The sequence below is a fragment of the Giraffa tippelskirchi genome, chromosome 7 (assembly GCF_054371585.1).
Source record: "Giraffa tippelskirchi isolate mGirTip1 chromosome 7, T2T-mGirTip1v1.2.pri, whole genome shotgun sequence".
NCBI lineage: Eukaryota > Metazoa > Chordata > Mammalia > Artiodactyla > Giraffidae > Giraffa > Giraffa tippelskirchi.
The window spans coordinates 92,874,559-92,900,233 of NC_137281.1; the positions used below are offsets into that span (position 1 = coordinate 92,874,559).

Below are 25,675 nucleotides of genomic sequence, written 5' to 3' on the forward strand. Positions count from 1 at the left end.
TTTTGCTTTTAATGCCTTTGCTTTAGGAGACAGATCCAAAAAAAGTATAGTTGCAATTTATGTCAAGAAATATTACGCCTATGTTTTCTTTTAGGGGTTTTATGGCTTCTAGTCTTATATTTAGGTCTTTAATCCCATTTTGAGTTTATTTTTATATATGGTGTTAGAGAATATTCAAATTTATTTCTTTACAGGTAGCTGTCTTTTTTTCCCAGCACTACTTTTTGAAAACACTGTCCTTTCTCCATTGTATATTCGTGCCTCCTTTGTCTTAGATTAACAGACAATAAGTTCATAGGCTTATTTCTGAGCTGTCTGTTCTGTTCCATTGATCTATGTATCTGTTTTTATGACAGCACCGTAATATTTTGATAACTGAAGCTCTGTAGTATAGTTAGACAGCGTGATTCCTGCAGCTTGGTTCTTCTCTCAAGATTATTTTGGCTATTTGGGTCTATTTTTGTTTCTATACAAATTTTAAAATTATTTTTTCTAGTTCTGTGAAAAATGCCCTGGGTATTTTGATAGGGATTGCATTGAATTTGTATATTGCCTTGGGTAGTGTGATCATTTTTAACATCATTAATTCTTCCAGTCCATGAACACAGTCTATCTTCCCATCTGTTTGTGTTGTCTTCAGTTTCTGTTTTCAGTGTTTTATAGTTTTTCCCAGTATAGTTCTTTTACCTCCTTAGTTAAGTTTATTCTTAAATATTTTATTTTTTCCAATGTGACTATAAATGCAGTCATTTCCTTAAATTTCTCTTTCTGAGAGTTAATTGTTAGTGTGTAGAAATTCATTAGATGTCTGTATAAGAAAATTTTTGATGTATTGTTGAATTCAGTTTGCTATTTTTTACTGAGGATTTTTTCATCTATATTTATCAGTGATTTTGACCTGTAATTTGCGTGTGTGTTATGTCTTTGTATGATTTTGATATCAGACTGATGCTGGCCTCATAGAATGAGTTCAGAAGCATTCCTTTTTCTGCATTTTTTTTGAATAGTTAGACAAGAATAGGTGTTAGCTCTTCTCTAAATGTTTGGTAGAATTCATCTGGTCCTGGACTTTCATTTTTCAGGAATTACTTTTTATTTCTGATTTACTTTCATTACTGGTAATTGGCCTGTTCATATTTTCTATGTCTTCCTGGTTCATTCTTGGGAGATTATACATTTATAAAAATTTGTTCATTTCTTCTCAGTTGTCCACTTTATTGGCATATGTTAACAGTTTTTCATACTCTCTCAGTTTTTATGTTGCTTTAGCAATTCTCTGAGTTAGTTCTTAGAGCATGGAGCTCAGAGAAAGGCTAAGGATCTGATAAAACTGAAGAACAAGTAGAACTGGCCCAGATCCAAGGAGAAGTTGAGTAAGAATTAGGTAAACAGAGAGGGGAAAAAGAGGGAATCCCAGATTTAAAAAGCAAAGCCTAGATACGTCTTTCTTTTTCTCTGAAAATATATTCTGACTTCATCACGAAGACCATAGGTCCTTCACTCATACAGAAAAAAATGTATACCCTATTTTCCTTAAAAATGCCCATGCACATTTGATCTGTTAAAATGATTAAACATGTATCAGATTTTTATGAATTATATGTCGATCTTGCCTTTGTATCCTTATAACCTGCCCATGCTTTTTAAGTGACTCAATAAGCTTTATTCCTTGTTCTTAAAGGTTAAAAAACAAAAAAACAGACAACCACTTAGAAACTTAACAGTCTAATATTTGAAATCTCAAAACATTCAAAGCTATATCTTTCTTTCCTCTAAAATGCTTGACAATCACTTAACCTATTTTTTAAGTTTTTTTTTTATTGAGATATATCTGATGTACAATAGTATATAAGCTTTGAGTATACAACATAGTGATCCACAATTTTAAAGATCACACCTCATTTATAGTTATTATAAAATATTGGCTATACTTTACATTTTAAATGCTTCACAAGTACTTAACCTTTAGTTAGTATCTCAATTTAGTATCAATAATTTTATTATATATAATATGTACATATATTATATATTCAACCTTGGGAGATTATACATTTCTAAAAATGTGTCCATTTTTTTTCTTGGTTGCCCATTTTATTGGCATATATTAATAGTTTTTCATGCTGTCTCAGTTCTTTGTATTGCTTTAGCAATTCTCTGACGTAGTTCTTTGAGCATGGAGCTCAGAGAAAGGATAGGATAGGATATTATAAAGTACTTTAGAAACTGCTTTCAGTATTTCATCTCTCACAATGATCTATTAGTAACTAACTTCAGGAATTAATATATTCTTTAATTCTGTCAAATTTAATAGAAAAAGAAGAGAGAGAGAGAATCCTGAGTGACTTTGGCTTCTAATGTTGGAACTCCTGGCCAGCCCTATGTGAGGCAGCCTTGGTGGTCTAGCAATATTGCATAAGTGTCTCCTGCTTGGACAATTAATGACATTGGGGCTTTGTCAGGGACCGCTCTCCTTTATGCACTGCTAGTCTCCAACGTCAGTGTTAATTAGTCTCCAGGTCTCCTGTTTGTCTGCTCGAATGCATCCTGGATAAGCCAAATTAATAAGTGGGAGCCGGCAAGCTGCCTGGCCATCGAATATGGCACTGCACTCAGACAGAGGGCAATCCTGTGCTTTGATCGTGTGGAAAAGTTTAATTCTAACAGGCCACATGGGATGCTGTGCCCATTGGAGTGCAAAGAGGACCTCGGGGCCCAGCAGGGAAGCTGCTGTCCTTTGGACTGGTTTCAGTGTTTCTGATTTCAAACCCATGAGGCTCGGAGGCCCTAGACACTTACTTCACGTTTTGCTTCATCTTTCCCCCAGGAGTTTCTTCCTTGAATTCTCATAATGGGTGGTAGATCATCAGCAAGGGAACAAAAATCATTATCTCTTTGTTCCAAACAGGAGGTTTGCACTGGGGTGTATTTTCATAAATAGAGTGTGTAGAATTTGTAGTACATAATCTCCAGCCATGGCTCTCTTGCTGTTCTGCCTATGACATGTTTCCCAACCAATTTTACAGAGTTCTAAAAGTGACAGATAATATATTGGATGCCACTTGCTATTGCCAGGCGTTCTGCAAACCACTTTACATGCATTGGCTCATTTAATTCATGTATCTTGCCTGTAGGGCTTCCTTGATAGCTCAGTTGGTAAAGAATCTGCCTGTAATGCAGGAGACCCTGGTTCGATTCCTGGGTCAAGAAGATCTGCTAAAAATGGAATAGGCTACCCACTCCAGTATTCTTGGGCTTCCCTTGCAGCTCAGCTGGTGAACAATCTGCCTGCAATGTGGGAGACCTGGGTTTGATCCTTGGGTTGGGAAGATCCCCTGGAGAAGGGAAAGGCTATCTTGCCTGTGAGTAAGGGGGTCCCCATTTTGCAAATGAGAAAAGCCACAACCCACCTGCACTCAGGTAGGTGTGGATCCAAGCACCAGCCTTTTACCACACCACTACCTGGCCAATCTGGGGAGTTTGATGGACACCATGGGCTCTGTCACCTCAGCCAGCACAAAGGGAGAACCACAGTGATCAACCCTTTTAATTCAGGCAGAAACAGAGGTTTTGTTTGTGTAATTGAGAAAAGAAGCTCTACTTTGGGCTTTGCTTTGCCTAGGAAGAAATAACCTTGAAGAAATTACTGTCCTGGCTTCAGTTATGTCCTTTTACCAAAATGCAGGCCTGTGTCACTGTATATTATTTGTGTTCATGAAACATAGTTCTCTATAAATGAAACTGTTGCAGTAGATGACCAGTTAAAGAATTTGAAACCCTCTCCCAATTTATATTGTGAGAATAAATAATGGCTTCAGAATCATAGTTCAGTACCATCAGAAAAGTTTATGTGGTCATAAAAGTTCATTGAAAAATGTCAATTCTTGAAAGTAGAACTCTTCCAAAGTGTGTCTGATCAGTCTCATGCATCTTAGTCTGCTGTCAGAACTATTCAGTCAGGAGAATAATCTTTGCTACTTTCCTGTACCTTCCAGCATGAAGTGGTAGATGTTTGGGGGATACTTCAAAATACACCAAGCACTTTCACATCAGCTTGGGACAGTCACAGTGTTTGCAGAATAAAGAGACTGGGACCTGTTGATGTACCTAGGGAGGAAAGTGAAAGTGTTAGTCACATCTGACTCTTTGCGACCCAATGGACTGTATAGTCTGCCAGGCTCCTCTGTCCATGGAATTCTCCAGGCAAGAATACTGGAATGGGTAGCCATTCACTTCTCTAGGGGATCTTCATGATCCAGTGATCGAACCTGGGTCTCCCGCATTGCAGGCAGATTCCTTATCATCTGAGTCACCAGGGAAGCCCTAGGAAGGAAGGAAAAAGTAAAGAGACAAGGAGGTCATATTACACCCCTGGAGAGCTCACTCAGTCTGGGTCAAAATTGCTAAATTTTTTTCTACTTACCTCCACATAAGAATCTTGTTGAGGATATCTGATGATTTGGCCAGATATGCATGGAGGTCTCTGGACAAGTTTGGGGATGAGTAAATGAAACCTGTGGACAGAGGTTCATGACATTGTACAGGAGACAGGGATCAAGACCATCCCCAGGAAAAAGAAATGCAAAAAAGCAAAATGGCTGCCTGAGGAGGCCTTACAAATAGCTGTGAAAAGAAGGGAAGCAAAAAGCAAAAAAGAAAAGGAAAGATATACCCATTTGAATGCAGAGTTCCAAAGAATAGCAAGGAGAGATAAGAAAGCCTTTCTCAGTGATCAATGCAAAGAAATAGAGGAAAACAATAGAATGGGAAAGACTAGAGATCTCTTCAAGAAAATTAGAGACACCAAGGGAATATTTCATGCAAAGATGGGCTCAATAAAGGACAGAAATGGTATGGACCTGACAGAAGCAGAAGATATTAAGAAGAGGTGGCAAGAATACACAGAAGAACTGTACAAAAAAGATCTTCATAACCCAGTTAATCACGATGGTGTGATCACTCACCTAGAGCCAGACATCCTGGAATGTGAAGTCAAGTGGGCCTTAGAAAGCATCACTACGAACAAAGCTAGTGGAGGTGATGGAATTCCAATTGAGCTATTTCAAGTCCTGAAAGATGATGTTGTGAAAGTGCTGCACTCAATATGCCAGCAAATCTGGAAAACTCAGCAGTGGCCACAGGACTGGAAAAGGTCAGTTTCCATTCCATTCCCAAAGAAAGGCAATGCCAAAGAATGCTCAAACTACCACACAATTGCACTCATCTCACATGCTAGTAAAGTAATGCTCAAAATTCTCCAAGCCAGGCTTCAGCAATATGTGAACCGTGAACATCCAGATGTTCAAGCTGGTTTTAGAAAAGATAGAGGAACCAGAGATCAAATTGCCAATATCTGCTGGATCATGGAAAAAGCAAGCGAGTTCCAGAAAAAACATCTATTTCTGCTTTATTGACTATGCCAAAGCCTTTGACTATGTGGATCACAATAAACTGTGGAAAATTCTGAAAGAGATGGCAATACCAGACCACCTGACCTGCCTCTTGAGAAACTTGTATGCAGGTCAGGAAGCCACAGTTAAAACTGGACATGGAACAACAGACTGGTTCCAAATAGGAAAAGGAGTCCGTCAAGGCTGTATATTGTCATCCTGCTTATTTAACTTAGATGCAGAGTACATCATGAGAAATGCTGGGCTGGAGGAAGCACAAGCTGGAATCAAGATTGCTGGGAGAAATATCAATAACCTCAGATATGCAGATGACACCACCTTTATGGCAGAAAGTGAAGAAGAATTAAAGAGCTTCTTGATGAAAGTGAAAGAGGAGAGTGAAAAGTTGGCTTAAAGCTCAACATTCAGAAAACTAAGATCATGGCATCTGGTCCCATCACTTCATGGGAAATAGATGGGGAAACAGTAGAAACAGTGAGAGACTTTATCTGCAGATGGTGATTGCAGCCATGAAATTAAAAGATGTTTACTCCTTGGAAGGAAAGTTATGACCAACCTAGACAGCATATTAAAAAGCAGAGACATTACTTTGCCAACAAAGATCTGTCTAGTCAAGGCTATGGTTTTTCCAGTAGTCATGTATGGATGTGAGAGTTGGACTGTAAAGAAAGCTGAGCGCTGAAGAATTGATACTTTTGAATTGTGGTGTTGGAGAAGACTCTTGAGAGTCCCTTGCAAGGAGATCCAACCAGTCCATCCTAAAGGAGATCAGTCCTGGGTGTTCATTGGAAGGACTGATGTTGAAGCTGAAGCTCCAGTGCTCTGGCTACCTGATGTGGAGTGCTGACTCATTTGAAAAGACCCTGATTCTGGGTAAGATTGAGGGCAGGAGGAGAATGGGATGACAGAGGATGAGATGGTTAGATGGCATCACCGACTCATTGGATATGAGTTTGGGTGGGCTCCAGGAGTTGGTTTTGGACAGGGAGGCCTGGCGTGCTGCAGCTCATGGGGTCGCAAAGATTCGGACATGACTGAGCGTGTATATTGAAATATATTGAACTGAACTGAACTGAAATGAGACCTGCATGGTGATTTTGCAGGGATTAATATAAATAGACAAATACAATAAAAGGTAAAACAAATGCTCTCTGGAAGATAGATGTTCAAAAGATTCAAAAACTTTGGATTGGAAGGGTTTTATGGTAGTGGTGGCATCTCAAAAAAGTTTCTTTAGGATGAATAGGATTTTATCAAATGCAGTAGAAAGTATGTAGGGAGTGAGAGCAGGATGGACAAAGAACCACATGCATGGAGGCATGGAGCTGGCAACACTGGTTGATATAATTTGGAAACATTGTGTGATTTTGGTCTCATTAGTCAAATATATGGGAAAATAAAGCTGAAAAAGAGAAGGGCCTTAAATCTCAGCCTGGAAGTTTGAGTTCATTTGAGTGAGCAACAAGAATCCATTAAGAGTTTCATCTTTTTTTGTCGCTTTGCCTTTTTGTTTTCAGTGGATGATCTTACATTTTAATCCATAGAGACCAGAGAAAACTTAAGTTTCAAAGTTAACTTTTGATCTTCTCTCCCTTAAAACAAAAAAGGATAGAAGAAAAAACAATACATTCACCTCTTCCAGCTCTATCTACACTATCCCTCTTCCCTCTCTCTCTGATAGCTCTAGCCCAAAGTCATTATTTTGATAATAGAATAGTGATGGGAAGGGAGGTACTTATCATTTTGATCACAGTAAAAATAAAAAAAGGAATGGACATACTGATAAAGCTTTTAGGAGTTACATGACTAGATAACCTATGAGAAATACAAAAATAGAGGAGAAAAGGACAACTCTCCTTTTTCTTGCTCTAATAACTGGCTGGATATTGATGTGGAGGACCCACTTGGGATAAAATACAATGACATACTTCCCTGGTAGCTCAGTAGGTAAAGAATCTGCTTACAATGTAGGAAACCCGGGTTCGATCCCTGGATCAGGAACATCCCCTGGAGAAGGAAATGGCAACCCACTCCATTATTCTTGCCTGGAAAATCCTATGGACAGATGAACCTGGTGGGCTATAGTCCATGGGGTCACAAGAGTTGGACACAACTGAGCGACTAAACCACCAGCACAAATTTTGGACATGTTGATTTAACATATATTTGAGAAACACGGGTAGAGTAGTAAGTTTATAGGAGAGAACTAGCAAAGAGGTAAAGGAAAATCATACAACAGTAGAAAATTATTAAGTAGGTATTGTGGAAAGGACAAACATACAGACAAATAAAGGTAAAAATGTAGAAGTGGGGGGAGGAATGTTTTGAAATAATGATTGGCTGGTTTTAAGGTATTTGTTCCAGGTAAGATGGATCATTTAAAAAAAAAAAAAAAAGAAATGAATCTTTGCATCTCAGTGGACAAAGTTTTCCTAGATAGCACTAGAGTGATTATCAGGATAGTTCAGCATAGATATTCAAAATAAACTCTATGAAAAACTGTTGGAAAGGAACAATGCCAATGAGAAGAGCCTGCATTTAGGCCATTGTGTCCTGTGATCAGCCTCATGATCCCAGGAGGGAATCCCTGGAGGTGATTCTGAGATTGCAGCTGATGCTGAACTTAACAGAATTCCCTCCCATCATCCTTTCATCTACAGTACAATCTGATAGTCTCCCAGAGTCATCTAGGATTTCAGCAATCTAGGTGGCAATATTGTAAGAGAAAGTGTCAAGTAACTAATTTTGAAGGACCCTCGCATGACCTTTTTAGCCTTTTCTGTGTTTCAGGGCTGTTGTGCTTGTGGATTACCTCACATGTTCATAGTAAACATTCTGGGGTGCTGATTTTGGAAATGCCGAGTTCTTGTATACGGATTTCCCGACATAAATAAAGGCATCCTTTCTGACCGTACTCTTCCAAAATACCTCCCTTTGTGCTTCTGTAAATTCCTCCAAGAATATACTTTTCTCTATTTTTTGAACCATTTATGGTGATTTCTTTATGGTGAAAATCTGGTGCTTTAATATATTCTCTTGAACAATGGCATGTCAGTAATTTCTGGCCATGATCAACAGACAAAAGTGATCATGACTCAGCTCTAGCTTGGGAGAAATGAAGCCTTTTTTTCTACCCAGTGCATTTCTGCCACTGTACAAATGTATCAAAACTTTGGGAAAATGCCTCTTGCCTGGGTTAACTGCCTTTTGTGACTGATTTGTTACGGGTTATTGTAGTTTCCATGTCACCAAATGAAAACTATCTGAGGGGCCTTGATTACCAAAAAACAACATATGGTAAATTCTGGATATCCTGTCTGTAGTAAGTCATACTTAAAATGATTTCACACGTTTTAGTAAAATATTAATGGGAAGCGTAGGTGAACAAAAGTGAAGAGAGGTTTGATCCTCCCTAACCTGGCTTCTCATGCTGTGTGGTGGTTCAAGACCTGGGAATTTTTGCAACATCTATTTTAAGCTTTTGGACTATGAATCTGAAGAGGATCTGGGCTCTTAATTTGCTAGGACTAGTCCTTACGTTGCTTTTGCCTCTCTTTTCGAGAGACCAAAAAGCAGAGTTTTTCACCTGTGCAAAGTCAGAAGTTTTGCTGCGTATCTTAAAAAAAATTTAAAAAGGTTGAAGATGATGCATTTCCCTCTTCCTGAAGAAAGATATAGAATGAGTAATTATTTTTGTTTTTTGTTTTTGCTCTTTGCCCTGTCATTTGGATAAATAGTGATGGGTAAGGATTTCACACTTAATACAGAGCATAAGTTCAGCAAATCTGTGTTCTTGAGGAAGTCTAACTGCCACCTTCTCTTCACAGCAAGTGAGAAACAGATGGCAGTTGTGTGTAAGGAGTCGCCAGAGGAGTACCTGCAACCGTTCAAGGACAGACTCGAAGAGTTCTTCCAGAAAGGTAGGAAATGCCACATTCTGAATTGTCCTCCTGTCTTCCCTGAGTCCCACCACCCTGCACATCCTGCCTGAGCCCTGGCAGCGCCAAGAATTCCATTAGACCATCTTCCCATGGTGGAGCTATGCTCAGTGTAGATGAAGTTGTCCTGTAACCTTTATATCACCTTTCAAATGTGCTGCAATAGTTTAAATCCTTTAACATTACTCCTTTTTCTATAAACTTCATGAGGGAAAGCTTTCTCTTTGTCTCTTGATGGTTCCCAAGAGGATCCTCAATACCTGTGAACTGACAAGTGATGGCCACGCAAGGCTTATGCAGTCGTGTAGGCGGATGTCGATTATCTTTCTGGTTTTATGAGTGTAGCAACTTGGAAACTGGTATTGTATTTTCCATTCCCTTTCAGAAAGGAAAATTGGGGCCAGGTGAATGTCACATATCCAATCACTTGGCACCCATCAGCCCTCAGGGGTTAGCAGATGGAAGTGATATGCATGAGACCCAGTACTGACTTAAAAATCTTACCGAATTATGTTCCTTTCTCCATGGTTTTGGCAGGACTGGGGAACTTTTGTTGAGCCCTGGTAGTGAGTATGAAAGTTTAATGCCTTTTGGATATTTCCTATTCTAATTTCTCAAATCCAACTTATGATGTGAAACAAAAGTAAGTGTGGGCTGCAATTTTCAGTTGTAAAAGAAATAACTCATAGGGAATGTAATGTACAGGATGTTGACCGTAGTTAATAATACTGAACTGTGTATTTGAGAGTTGCTAAAAGAGTAGATCTTAAAGTGTTCTCATCACACACAAAATTTGTAACTCTACACGGATGGATGTTAACTAGACTTACTGTGATGATCATTTCGCTATATACGTATATATATATAATCATTATGTTGTACACCTGAAGCTAATATAATGTTTTACATCAATTATGTCTAAATAAAGAAAAAAAAAGTGTGGGGTAGTAAGAGGGAGCTTTTGTCTTTGCTCGAAAACCAGGGGAAATGCATGTAGGAACCTTTAGTGGTTTATTAGCATGCTATTTCTATTTATTAATAAGGCCACATGATACCAAACTATCAACAAAAGACCTTTAAGCAGAGTAAATTCATAAAATATGGCCAAACCACCTTGGGAATTGGCAGGGAAATTCTCAGTCCGTGAGTCAGAGAAACCTCATTCCAACTGGCCCCCTGGTACAGAGTTCATTGCTTCCTCCTCCTGGATGAGGTCTCATTTGTGTTGAAGCAGAAGTCAGAGTTCTCTCTTGGCCGCAGCTGAACCTCAAATATGATGGAAGTCCTGCCACCAGGCCAAGGTATCATTTTGAAAACAGGCAGTAATACCGACATTTATGAGTTATGTGGCTAAAATTAGATTTTATATGTGATTTATAAAGTAGATACATTTGCTTTTTTTTAATTTATTTTTTTAATTGAAGGATAATTCCTTTACAGAATTTTGTTGTTTTCTGTCAAACCTCAACATCAATCAGACATAGGTATACATATATCCCCTCCCTTTTGAACCTCCCTCCCACCTGCTGCCCCATCCCACCCCTCTAGGTTGATACAGAGCCCCTGTTTCAGTGTCCTGAGTCATACAGCAAATTCCTGTTGGCTATCTGTTTTACATATGGTAATGTAAGTTTCCATGTTACTCTTTCCATACATCTCACCCTCTCCTCCCCTCTCCCCACATCCATAAGTCTATTCTCTATGTCTGTTTCTCCATTGCTGCCCTGCAAATAAATTCTTCAGTACCATTTTTCTAGATTCTGTATATATGATTTAGAATACAATATTTATCTTTCTCTTTCTGACTCACTTCACTCTGTATAATAGGCTCTAGGTTCATCCACCTCATCAGAAATGACTCAGATGTGTTCCTTTTTAAGGCTGAGTAATATTCCATTGTGTATCTGTACCACAACTTCTTTATCCATTCATCTGTCGATGGACATCTAGGTTGCTTCCATGTTCTAGCTATTGTAAATAGTGCTGCAATGAACAATGGGACACATGTGTCTTTTTCAATTTTGGTTTCCTCAGGGTATATGCCTAGGAGTGGGATTGTTGGGTCATATGGTGGTTTTATTCCTAGTTTTTTAAGGAATCTCCATACCGTCTTCCATAGTGGCTGTATCAATTTACATTCCCACCAACAGTGCAAGAGCATTCCCTTTTCTCCACACCCTCTCCAGCATTTATTGTTTGTAGGCTTTTCCATGATGGCCTTTCTGACCAGTGTGAGGTGATATCTCATTGTCATTTTGATTTGCATTTCTCTAATAATGAGCAGTGTTGAGCATCATTTCATGTGTTAGCCATCTGTATGTTTTCTTTGGAGAAATGTCTGTTTAGGTCTTTTTTCCACTTTTTTATTGGGTTGTTTGTTTTTCTGGCATTGAGTTGTATGAGCTGCTTGTATATTTTGGAAATTAATCCTTTGTCAGTTGTTTCATTTGCTGTGATACATTGCTTTATGTTTATTTTGTATATAGCCTAAATGCCCTAAAGAAGAGCACACAATATTTCTCTTTGCTGACCTCAGATTAATAATTTCTATTTTTGACATATGTATAGGAAACTTGAACTGAGGCTCATGTGTGCTTAAATTTCATTCCTTTTTTCCCCATTTCTGGATTTTTAAAAATTCTTTTATTGAAGTCTAGGTGATTTACAGTATTGTGTTAGTTTCAGGTGGAATATATATATATGTGTGTGTGTATATATATATAAATATTTATATTCTTTTTCAAATTCTTTTCCCTTATAGTCTGATATAAAAGGTTGAGTATGGTTTCCTGTGCTATGTAGTAGGTCCTTATTATCTATTTTGTATATAGTAGAGTGTATATGTTAAGCCCAAACTACTAATTTATCCCTCTCTCTACCCCTCATTTCTCCTTTGGTAACCATAACTTTTGTTTTCTTTGTCTGTGAATCTCTTTCTGTTTTGGAAATATGTTCATTTGTATCATTTTTTTAGATTCCACATATAAGTGATAACATTTGATATTTGGCTTAACCTGTCTTATTTCACTTAGTATAATAATCTCTAAGTCCATCCATGTTGCTACAGATGGAATTTTTCACCTTTTTTTTGTAGCTGAGTAATATTCCATTGTATGTATATATATATGTGTATATCTGTGTATATGTGAGCTTCCTGAGTAGCTCAGCTGGTAAAGAATCTGCCTACAATATGGTAGACCTGGGTGGTTGGGAAGATCCCCTGGAGGAGGGCATGGCAACCCACTCCAGTATTCTTGCCTGGAAAATCACTGTGGACAGAGGAGCCTGGCAGGCTACAGTCCATGGAGTTGCAGAGAGCTGGACATGACTGAGTGACTAAGCACAGCACATATATATATGTACATATATATATATATGTGTGTGTATATATATACACACACACACCACATCTTCTTAATGCATTTGTCTGTCAGTGGACATTTAGGTTGCTTCCATGTCTTGGCTCTCCATTTCTATTTTTAATTGCTGTTATTTTATATATAAAAAATTCTGCAGTGAGAGTGTGTGGATATTATCAGTCTATATGCTATAATGGCCTTATGATCTTTTCAAATTAGCTAGCATTTTAAAACACTTACATTGTGAATTTTATTCCTTTTGTTGGAAAAAGATAAATATGAATAGATTTAGAGCACTGAAAATCTTCAATGCCTTGGAACAGGATTTGCAAATCACTCTTGGGAATTCTGTTTTAGTTTCTTCTCTACAAGGTTTCTTAAGAAACTTTTGATCTCTTCTGAGAGTAGGCATGGAGCTGAGGCAAACTGAACCTTGTGTCAAGAAAGCAAGGATGTGGCCAGAGTAAGCTGTCCTAAGAAAGCCCTAGAACAGTGGTTCTCAACCCTGACTGCATACTGGGATTGCCTGGGGGAGATTTGTAAAATTTCAACACCCAAGCCAAATTCTAGACCTACTTCCAGGATCTCTGGGAGTGAGACCAGGCATCAGCACTTTTTTTTTTTTTTAACTCCCCACATAATCCCAGTGTGCAGCCCAGGTTGAGAACCACTGTTGTCAACCTTAGTTCACCTTTTAATGTGTATTCAAAAATATTTCTTCAGAGCCTGCTATGTGTTAGGCATTGTGACAGAAGCTGACGATCCTAAGGTGAACCAGAGACTCCTTGTCCCTCCCCCAGGGATCGACTCACTGGGGAAAGGTCTGTAATTGAATAAAGGAGTCACCTCTTCTTTAACCAGCAGAATGAAGGCAAGTTGGGAAGGACATAGGAGTAATCTCAAATTATGGTTAAAACAAAGTCAGCCAAAATGAGACACGAAAAGAATTTGAAGGAAAATTACTATTCTAAAAAGAATTTTAAAATATAAAAATAAACCTTAAACATTCCCAATATCATGTGGTGAAAAAGAGCCACTGTTGAAATACCTGTTACTGTTGACTCATTACTTAACTGAGTTGGTCAAAAAAACAGTCTAGATTTGTGTTGCCCAGGATGGTAGGCACTGGCCACGTGCAGCTGCTGAGCAGTTGAAATATGGCTGATACAAACTGAGATGTGCCATATGAATCAATCATACATCAGATTTTGAAGACAGTCCCCCAGAATATGTCTTCTTTTTTATATTGGTTTCATGGTAAATAGAATTTTTTTCTATGTTGGGTTAAACAAATATATTATTAATCTTAATTGACTTGTTTTCATTTTAAAGCATGGATACTAGAACATTTAAAATTATGTCTGTGTCTTGCTTTGAAGTCTATTGGACAAGCTGTCTAGAAGCATGATCCCTTGGCCTTTCCCACCATATTCCTTCGTTCTCTTCTCCATGTAATTGTTTTACCTTCTGAGCTTGTTAAATCTTGGGTTATTGGGACCCAGTATCACAAACTAGCCTCTCCCCACTTATTCTCTGGATCTGGCTGCTGTTTGGCTCTCAGATGTGAGTGCTTAACTGAAGGAGGTGATAGCACGCTTCTTCATCAGGCTGCCTTTCTGTGGTTCAGGAACTGGGGCCTTGCTACATTGCAGTATATACAAATGAAATAGCTCTTGGCTACTGTAGAGTTCCACGTAGCAGTCCCTTTCTTCTGGAGATGATTCATTGAGTCACAGGAAATGTGGGATTTCCTGTCTACTATAAATGTGCATTATCCACCCTGGTTAATCATGTTTTTATGGCAGTTATCATAAGTTTAGGTGTCATCTGTTATGCTACTCATTATAAGTAACACCGTTATTCCAAGTGCTACTCAATTCAGTCACTCAGTCGTGTCCGACTCTTTGCTGCCCCATGGTCTGCAGCACACCAGGCTTCCCTGTCCATCACCAACTCCCAGAGCTTACTCAAACTCATGTCCATGGAGTCATTGATGCCATCCAACCGTCTCATCCTCTATCATCCCCTTCTCCTGCCTTCAATCTTTCCCAGCATCAGGTTCTTGTCAGTAAGTCAGTTCTTCACATCAGGTGGCCAAAGAAACAAAAATTGCTGCCAATTAAGCCAGGACTGGTCATAGATTACAAGATATACCCCAGAGTCAAAGATGCTAAAATATGAAAATTCCATCAATTTTGAAATTGATGTAATATGGTACTATATTTAGGCATATCAGATCAGCGAGAAGGAATGATTAATGCTTCCAGGTAAGAGAGGGGAGACTGAGTGAAGGAGATGTTTTTGTTGAGATTTGAAAAACAAAACCAAACAAAGATAACAGTAATGACAGTGACAGCAATGACAGTGATTGCTAACATTTGGTGATTGCTTCTATAGGGGAGACACAGTGGGGAGTAGATCGTTTTAGTCTTCATGACACCCCTCTGAAGTAAACACTATTATCCTGTTGTACAGATGAGGAAATTAAAGATTAGAAATTCTCTGCAAATTATGAAGGGCATTCCAGGCAAAGGAAAACACTGCAAATCTCAGGATGAAAGACATGCTGTGCTTGGGCAATGGCAAAAGACTTGGTGTGATTGTATCACAGGGCATATGGCAAGAACTCAGGACCCCAAAGGAGAGGAGAATCTCGGTGACTTGCTTAAAAATATGGACTGTGTCTTATGGGCAAGTGAGAGCCCTTTGAAAAATTATGTGTGTGGGAGTAACATGTTCTGTTGGGCTTGTTTGTTGTGATGTTGGTGTGTTGGAATCATTTTGCTTTTTGTTGTTGTTAAGAAATGCATTATAGAGAATGTCCTGGTGGTCCAGTGGTCAGGATTTCACACTCTCCCTGATGAAAGTGCAGTGTGCAGTTCAATTCCCGGTCGGGAAACTGAGATCCTACAAGCTGTGCAGCATGGCCAAAAAAAAAAATTTTTTTTTTTAAATACATTGCAACTAAGAGCAGTATAAAGAAGAGTTGGAATAGTAAATAATTGGACCCCATACTGTCAAGCTTTTCTGTAGCTGTCCAGGCAAATGATGGTAAGAACTTGAGCAAAAGCAACCACAGTAGAAATAAGAAAGGAAGAAACATATTGATAAAGCTTTTAGGAGTTAGAAAACTAGCTAACCGATGAGAAGTACAAAAACAGAGGGGAAACGATGACTCTCCTTTTTCTTGCTTGAATAACTGGCTGCATACTGATGTGGAAGTCCCACTTGAGGTAGAATACAGTGACATAAAGTTTGGACACATTGACTTGACATAAATTTGAGACACAAGTAGAATATTGGGCTCATAGGAGAGCACTGAGTGAGACTTCAGAGGATGGCAGTGTAAGTCATAGGAATGAAGGAGATATCCCTCAAGGGTGGAGAATGAAAAACTCCTGGAATATCAGAATGTCTGAGTACAAGGTATAATATAATAACCATAATTGAGAAAAGATACTTCTATACTTCTGTAGTATTTGAGTATTTCTGGCAGGAAAGCCAGTTTTCTATTAGAGGTTCATCACTCACAAAGCCTTAAGCAATTACATTCTTTACACCTGAAGAGTCACACACGTGTATCGTGACTCAGTTGATTCATGGTTAGGGTCATTTTCATATGAGCTGCAGTTCATTTCTTTTGGCCATCATGCTGGTTTAAGTTTCTTTTGTAAATCGTATCCTGTTGCCACACTCAAGTGGAGATGATGTGCTTGTCCTTCTATCTTTTATCATCCTTCCCTTCTCCAAATGCCCTTAAATAGTGTGGTTTGACAAAGCGTGTTCTTAACTAATTTCACTTTCCACACAGAATCGAAAGTACTTTTAATGGCACCCCCTTTCAGAGTTGCATCCTCCACAGTATCTGAGCCTTTTCCCTGACTTCGTTTTTCTTTTCCACAGTAGGCTGTTATTGATTCCAGTTTACAGCTCTGTTCAGAGTGACCTTGTGCAGGCATTATTTGAGCTCATGTTTTCCCACCCTCAGATCAAACATGGTCATAATGATATGGCCTTCAAAAATGTGATGCTTGTATTAAAAGTCCCCATAAACGTGGCAGGGATCCTGTAATTGAAAGAAGGCGCAGAACAACTGATTAGATCTTAGGTGTAGATCTTTAGGGTGGTCTTTTCATGCTGTTAAATTGGTCATTTGTATTTATAGCTTTGGCAGGGAGGGCTGGAATCTAACCTGGTGCTAATACCAACACTCTCCCACACTTGGCCTTATCTCATTCTCCATTAGTTTTACTTGGCATCCATGAGTGGACTCAAAGTGAATCTGAATGATCCGTGCTAGTCTTAATTTATCCAACTATCTTCTGAGGTTCTTTGACCATCTGAGATTAAAGGTACGCTTAATGTCAAGAAACTGTGTTCTAATAAAAACTAAGTAGGTAAGTTTACCAAGTTAAAAAAAAATAACAGTAACTGTGACTTCAAGCACTGAAAGCAAAAAGGTTTATCTATTAAGTTGCAGACCCAGTGATAGCTGGAACTATGTCTGTCTGGTTCTGTTCATTTTCTTGTCGCAATATAATATAGGCTTAGCCTGGCCAATAATAGGTGTTAATAATTATTGTTTTAATTAATGAACAAAGAACCTGTGTCTTGTAAAGTGCCTTCAGACTTTTTTCCTCCCTACGTGGGTTTCCTGTTTAAGTCCTTTTAGTGTTGGTTAATTGTGCCAGAATCTGATAAGATGCATTTTTGGTCTACAACGCACACCTGTGGTTAGGTCTCTTGGATATCAAAGCATCTTTCTATGCTGCAGATATGCATATATCCATTTTTTCATAAACACTCAGAGTGGATTGATAAAGGCTGAAATTGAACCTCGGGAAACTGTAGAATAAGAACAGGTTATTAGATAATCTCTTCACTTCAGCCCCCAATATATAGAAAGAAAACCATCTGAGCCACTGTATTCAAACTTTAAGGTTACGGAGATCAGGACAGGTCACTGATCTGGACCGTGAGACCTGTGAACAGAAATAATTCTTATATTCTTTACAGAACTTCCAGAAGGAAGGACTGTGGCGGGGGAAACACACACTCTACATGGGCCAAAATGAGTTCTTGTATACATCACTACTCAAAAAAGCACCCATGGGGATGAATGACTGCAAGGAACATTAGATGGCCAAGAATTAAGACCGTCTCGTGATTTCCAGTCCCTGAAGTAACAGAGCAGTAATCCTTGGAAGGTGGAGAAAACCTTATCAGAAGTTCGTTAAGTAGACTCATATCTGACAGGATTAATTTGAATCCAACTTTTTTCCAGATATTTCTGTCAAGAGCATATATTCCCCCCCCAGCAGTTTCTGCATCTCTTCTCCCCTCTCCTCTCTGCCTCTCTCCCTACCCCCACCCCCTGCCTCTTCTTCCTCCCTTCCTCCTCCTCTCTTCTCCCTTCCACTCAATCCCCTTTAAATATTTAATTTACTCAAGTATTTACTCAAATATTTACTCAATATTTAGTTTTCTTTTTGGCCAAGCATCCAATAAATTCTCTTTTCAGTAACTTTCCCCCGCCTTTCTCTCCAGTGAAAAGTTTTGCAAAAAAAAAAAAATGTCTAAGTTCTTTTTACTGATATAAATACCTGAAAAATATTGCCCCCTCAAGAAAAAGAAAACGGATAGTTTAAAACTTCTAAATAAAACAGCACATCTCATGACCAAATGAAATTTATTCCCAGAATGTAAAGATGAGACTGTATAGGGAAGTCTCATCTTGCTAATACAGTGACAGTTAATACAATTCATCAATTAATAGCTCTAACAAGAAAACTCGTATGATTATCTCTTTGTTGTTGTTGTTGTTCAGTCACTAAGTCTTGTCCGACTCTTTGTGATCCCATGGACTGCAGCATGCTCGGCTTCCCTGTCCTTCACTATCTCCCAGAGTTTGCTCAAACTCATGTCCATTGAGTCGGTGATGCCATCCAACCATCTCATCCTCTGTCGCCCTCTTCTCCTCCTGACCTCAATCTTTGCCAACATTAGGGTCTTTTCCAGTGAATCAGCTTTTTGCATCAGGTGGCCAAAGTATTGGAGCTTCAGCTTCAGCATCAGTCCTTCCAATGAATATTCAGGATTATCTCTTTAGATAATAAAAAATGTAGGTGACAGAACTCAACATCCATTCTTCATTTAAAAGCTCAATAATAATTAACTAGCACATACTTCCTTAATATAATAAAAATAAATCCATCATAACCCCAAATCTGCAACTCTTAGCATAGGTGAAAGCTCAATCTACCTTCTATATAAGAGCTTCTAGACAGTGAGAAAAAATACCAGCACCCATTAAAAAGAAAGACAAATAATATGAACAGAAACTGCTCTTTTTAACATATGACAAATAACACTCTCAAAAGGAGAGAAATGCAAAATAAATTACATTGAAACTCCATTTTTTCACATTCAAGACTGGCAAAATTATAAAAATTCAACAACAGACTATTGGCAGTACAGTAGGATAGGTAAGCTTCACTCTTCCTTGTTAAAATCTTCACATCTATTCTTTCCCTAATCCAGCTAATATTTTTACTACCAGTGCTTTGATCTCATTTTCTGGTAAATTATTTATTTCTATTTCACTGTTTTGTTTTCCAGGGGTTTCTTTCTTGCTCTTTCCTTTGAGAGCAGTCCCTCTGCCTTTTCCATTTTACTTAACTTTCTCTGCCTCTGTGTATTTAAGTGAAACCGTTACATACATACGTCTTATGTGGGAGCATCCCTATACAGACTGCATGTGTCCGATGTCTTCAGTGGGAGAGTTGGATTTGACATGGACACAAGTTTTGTCTTTCCTTGGGGTGTGCTGTTAGCTCTCACCTTGGTAGAGGGTGCGGCTGGAGATGGAGGGGCTAGAGCTGGAGCCAGGTGTGGGGCAGGACACCCCTTCTGCTCAGTGACCCTCACTGCCCTTTCAGGGACAGAGTCGGATCCCAAGCTGCTGGAGCAGAAGTCCTGAGGTTCAGCCTCACACTGTCTCTGTTCCTTTTAAGTGTGTGTTTTCCCCTATCCTTGCATGGAGACCCTTGCCTCAGAGAGGGGCAGTGCTGACGCGAGGGGGGCCCATGCAGGCTCTAAGCCCATGTCAGCTGCAGAGGTCCAAGCTGTTTCTGATGCTATGCTTGTGTTGTTTTTTAGTTGCTAAGTTGTGTCCAACTCTTTTGTGACCCCATGGAGTGTAGACCACCGGGTCTCTCTGTCTCAGGCAAGAAGATTGAAGTGGGTTGCCATTTCCTTTTCCAGGGGATCCTCCCAACCCAGGGATCGAACCCGCATCTCTCACATTGGCAGGAATCTTTACCACTGCACCACCTGGGAATCCCTGTTCTTGTATAGATGCCCTGAATTGTTTCCCTCCCTCCACTCAGACTCAGTCTTGGGTCCAAGTCCCCTTTTCCCTCACAGCCAATCACTGACCCTAGTCTCTGGCACCCTGTTGTGGAGCCACAGTGCCCGGAGACTGGAGCTCACAGCAGACTCTCAGTGTGTATTGTTGGGGAGTGAGCTGTGGTAGAGTGTCTGCCGTCAGAGATATGGACTGCTTCTGATTCACTGCTCAAGTAAACACCAACAATAGGCTCTGCCCTGGGACCACGTTGCTGCTGCATCTCACAGTTGAGTATTCCCAGTTGTGGCTGCCCCAGATCCAGTGCCAAGCTCCTGTTACCCCAGAAGTCCTCCAGTGAGCCAAAGGGATTCATCTTCCCTAGTAGGACCCTAGGAGTAGAGCATCCAGTCTGTGGCTCGACCCACTCCCTTCCTAGGGTGGGTGTCCACCTGTGAAACCTCCCGTTTCCCTCTGCGTCCCCTAGTTGCAGGATCCCTACCCAATCACTTTTCTTTGCTTCCTACCCAACTACATGGGTACCTTTCTTTCAGCCTTGGTTGTTTGTACAGTAGTCCTTCTTCCAGTTTCCAGTTAGTTTTCAATAAGCATTACTCCACACGTTTATGTATTTTTGACATTTTCTTATCAGGAGATGAATTCCATGTCCTTTCACTCCACCATCTTGATTGATCTCCAAAATGCATCATGACTTCCAACAGTTAAAGCAGTGCTTCATTTAATGCAGCAGTCTTTTGAAGCTGATTTTCTTATCCCTAATATTCCAGATAAGGAAACTGAGTCTGAGAATTTCAGGAACTTACTCAAGGTCAGTGTGATCTTAATCCTAGCGTTGGTATTGTGCCATTGTAATAACTTGGAAAATAATTTCTTTTTTCTGTATTCCAACACCCTGGTAGCTAACCAGAAATAAGCATTTTCTCTAACCATCTAAATGAGAAAAACATGAAAATAGCAGACTTGTCCACCATAGTTTAATGCCAGCAACTCCCATTCCTGGAGTCCTAATAGAGACTCCATTCTAGGTGCCCCCGCCCCCTCAACCAACAGTAACAACAGAAGTTTCATTTGTACTTAGGAAAGAATTGCAATGACAAGTAGTTCAGTATTTTATGGAATCAGTATTGAACTCTACATTCTTGCATAATAGTGTCTTCATGATAAATTGCTTTGTGTAATTGTTGGCTCAGCCACCACTTCCTCTTTGGATTCTTGACAACTATCTTTGAGGTTTTCATCAGTGATTGATTGCAATTGCTATCAGATGACTTCTCTTTGAATTACTCAGTTATTGTCTTCATGTTGGAAGAACCTAACACCTATACTGCCTTCTGGGAGTTATTGTCCAGAATACATATTATATAATATGTGATTTTGCAGATAATGTACAACTCTGGAATGATCTCTTCATTCTTTCAAATAATTGTTGTTTTCGTTCAATTGCCAAGTCGTGTCCGACTCCTTGCGACCCCATGAACTGCAGCATGCCCGGCTTTCCTGTCCTGGAGTTTGCTCAAACTCATGTCCATTGAGTCAGTGGTGCCATCCAACCATTTCATCCTCTGTCATCCCCTTCTTCACCTGCCTACAGGTCTGTTTCTTCTGTTGAGTTCATTTTGCTTTAGAAGAATTGTGGCAGCCAGTAGGAACCCAGGATTGAATGATATAATATAGGTGGAGAGCTTAGCACAGAGCCTGGCACTATATATATGTCAGCTACTGCTATATTCTCAGGCATTTTATCACAATCTGATCAAAAGGTTCAGAGGTTGGAACTCAGAAAATCAATCACAGAAGTGTTACTTCCTAATGATTCAAATAACTGTAGTTCCAAAATCAAATGGCAAATAATAAATAAGTACAGTAAAAGGTCTTACGTACCAGAGGGAAAATCATGTTCAACTTGTCCTCTTTTCTAAAAGTAAGTCAAAAGCAATGAAAATAAACTGAATTTCCCTAGGACATGAAGCTTTATGTGTTATAATTTGTTGTTCAGTCACTAAGTTATGTCCAACTCTTTGCGACCCCATGCACTGCAGCACACCAGGCTTCCCTGTCCTTCACTGTCTCTCAGAGTGTCCTCAAACTCATGTCCATTGAGTCGGTGATGCCATCCATCTCATTCTCTGTCTCCCCTTCTCCCCCTGCCTTCAGTAGTTCCCAGCATGAGGGTCTTTTCCAATGAGTTGGTTCTTTGCATCACGTGGCCAAAGTATTGAAGCTTCAGCTTCAACATCAGTCCTTCCAATGAATATTCAGGGTTGATTTCCATTAGGAATAATTTGTAAATCACTGTATATGTGATTAGAGGAAAAATCAGGTACCAGATATACCTGAGCTTTTCTACAGTATTGTATTTTTTTACTATAATATTAAAATATTTCATTTTAAGTTGTAATGTCTATAGTTATACCTTAATGATAGAAAGTATTTCCATAATTAAATAAGATTTGCCCTGTGGATCTAACTTCATGGCTACTCAAGTCAGCAATATTACCACCTAGTGGCCACCAAGTAGAACTGCAAACACATGATCCCTGGGACTCACGACGAGTCTGACTGCCTTGTTCCACCGGCTAAAAGTGATTGAAAATGACACTGAGCGCCACTAGAGTGAATAATTGTAACTATCCTTGATCACTGTTAATTACCGGAACGTTCAAACTCTGCTTTCCAGCAGATGAGAGAAAGATGAGACTTTGAAAGGTTGCAAGCTGAAGCTAGAGAATGTGATCATTTAATTCCTTGATCCTTTTATTAATCTTTTGAATTGAGAACTGTATCCACCTTTCTCCACCAGTTTTTATATTCAAGTTTTGATTTCTATTAGTTTTCTTCTGCAAATAAAAAAAATGTGTATTTGAGTAGATCATAACTGTTTTCAATAGGGATAAACAATGGTTTTTCCACTATAGAAAATCTGCAGTGTTGGTTTATGTCCTTTAATAAAATTAGCAAAAGCTAAGTGGTTAGCTTCTTGAAGTGCTGATCCATGATAGCACATCCTCACTCCATCTCAGAGTCTGGCACCAGCACCTTTTTTTACTTACCACTTCCCCTCTCTCCCTATCATCTACCAACGTGTTGACATTCAAATTATTCATTGAAATGAACAAACCATCTGCCTACTGAGATCATCACCCCATCCCAGTTCCTTGCTGAAATAAATGAAACGTGGGATGAGTAATTGTAATATAATAATTATAAGGGAGTGTAATATATTCAAGTAGATTGAATGCGGAAATCCACTAAAAATATATTTGAAATTGCTATTCTTCCCAGGAGGGAACTATTCTTTCCTTAATATCTTCCCTTTGGTTTCATGATTCTAGGATTAAGCCTAATTGCTAACATAATATATGTGCGTGATCATCTGCTTTCTTAAACTTAAGCTTCCTCTGGCACTGGTTTCCAGTTTGTAGTCATGGCTGTGGCATTAACGGTAATTGGTCTGAGCTTCATGTGGTGAAATAGGTTCCAGCATGTTGACAGCAATTAATGAAGCTAGTTGGTCCTGGGTAAGATTCAAGGGATGGGTTTTGCATCTCTTTCAAATTGTTTTCTTATTGTTTCTGTTGTAGTCTCCTGGGAGACTGTAGTGAAAAGAGGGCTGGCTTTAGAATTACACAAACCTGAATTCAAATCCTTTCCCTTTCTGACCTTGAAATTTATTGTATCCAAACAAGGCTGAGTTGTCTCATCTCATCAACACCATAAGGTTTTTGTAATGATCAAATCAGCTTACATACGTCAGCCACTTAGTACAATATCTCACCAAGTAATATGCATAAATATCTGCCCTCTGCCTTCCCTTAACCCTCCCATTATGTTCCCTTGTGTCCTTTGTGTTTTGTTGTCACTTATATTTCTTAAACAAAGTCAGATTTAGTTCCATCTAAGATACTTTGTTGATAACGGGTCTTTTTTTTTGCCATACTAGTGTAGATATAGCTGTTCAAATTGTTCTTTCAGTAGTAAGGTCTTACTACGTTCTAGGCACTGTGCTACTTGCTAATGATGAGCAAGACGAACACAGTCTTTGCTTCTGGAATTTATGTCTGCAAGTGGAGATTATAGCTTACTGGCATTAAGAATCCACATGCTATATTCTGGCTATCTATAATAGATGAACTCAAAACTGAGTAGGTTTATTACTGTCTGTCACAGTTCTGTGGGTTGACTTGACTCATCTGGGTGGTTCTTACTCTGAGTTTTCCATTAGGTTGAAGTCAGAAAGTAGCTGGATTTGGAATCATCTGATTGCTTCTTCATACACATGTCTGGATCCTGGGCTGGGATGGATAGCACGGGTGGGAGGTACTGAACATCTCCTAGTCCATGCAGTCTCCCCACTTGGCCTGGGCTTCCTCACAGCATAGGGTCTTGGAGGTGGTTAGATTTCTTACATAGTGGCTGACTCTTTCCAGAAAAAAATGTTCCCCCTCAAAGCAGAAACAACTAATCCTCTTAAAGGCTAGGGATAAGACATCTTGTCACTTGATCAAAGAAGTCACAAACCAGCCCATTTTCAACAGAGTGGAGCAATAGACCCTACTTTTCAGTGGAGAACAGTACATATGTACGAGAAAGGAAAAAATTGATGTTGGCTCTCCTGGAGGCAAGTGACCACAGAGTGTAATTTGTTGTTCTCCAGTTTTATGTCCCTTATTGTCTAGACTCTTAACTAGTAGCTTCTGGCTTTTACTTAACTGAGTCCACCAAGATTTGTGAAGCTGACTACTAGTGCTTGCCCTGGGAATAGGAATCAGTATTGCCTTTAGTGGTCAGACAGTTGACAAAATACAAATATGTTTCCTCTGGTCCTTATAAATTCTTCAGGACATATGGTATTTCCAGGGAATAAGATTTCATCACTCTCCTCAGTCTCCTTCTGAAGAAACATCCTTATTTCTCTGTGTTACTACAAGGGAAGAAATAACCTCAAAAATAGTAGCCATGAACCCACCTTGCCAAGTGATTCGCATGTTCTAGCACTTGTTTCAGCACATGAGAACCATCACCATTAGGATGTATTTCCTGGGTCTCAATATCAGTTCCCATTGGTATAGTTTCTACTCCACATTGTTTATGGTGTTTTCCTTGGAACTGGAGCCTTAAAGCGTCAGTCCCCTGAGAACTCAACATTTCATGCTGCTGATGCTGTGAAGATTTTCCTCCTTCCTTGTCCCAGGGACAAATGACCTGTAACCTACTCTCCTAGATCCATTTCCTACAACCTTATCATCTTTTCATTTTAAATATGGTTCAGTGCACTAAAATAAAAACCAAGAAGTCAAATTCCCCAGCATAGACACAAGAGAGGAAAGAAAGTTGAAGCTGCCATATTCTTCTTGTCAGTGTAATTGCTGCTTGATTTAAGTCTGAATTTAACTGTTACAACTTTTAAAGAATAAATTATCAGAAAATTGACCAAATTGGGAACTTGGGTATTTCCTTTCCTGTACTTTTGTTTTCTTTATTTTCCTGGGCTCCAGAATCGCTGCAGATGGTGACTGCAGCCATGAAATTAAAAGATGCTTGCTCCTTGGAAGAAAAGCTGTGACCAACCTAGACAGCATATTAGAAAGCAGAGACATTACTTTG

The 25,675-nt window shown here is 39.2% G+C and overlaps 1 protein-coding gene across 27 annotated transcripts in view; it reads left to right on the plus strand.

Moving 5' to 3' along the window:
- FMN1 (formin 1) overlaps positions 1 to 25,675 on the plus strand; it is a 487,763-nt gene that overhangs the window by 378,156 nt on the left and 83,932 nt on the right. For all 27 annotated transcript variants that reach the window (XR_014058706.1, XR_014058707.1, XR_014058704.1 and 24 more), the window contains one exon: positions 9,236 to 9,328. Coding sequence is in view for 21 of the 27 variants with exons in the window: in XM_081507056.1 (XP_081363182.1) it covers positions 9,236 to 9,328 (93 nt within the window). In the remaining 6 variants the exon portion in view is untranslated. The remainder of the gene's footprint in view (positions 1 to 9,235; positions 9,329 to 25,675) is intronic.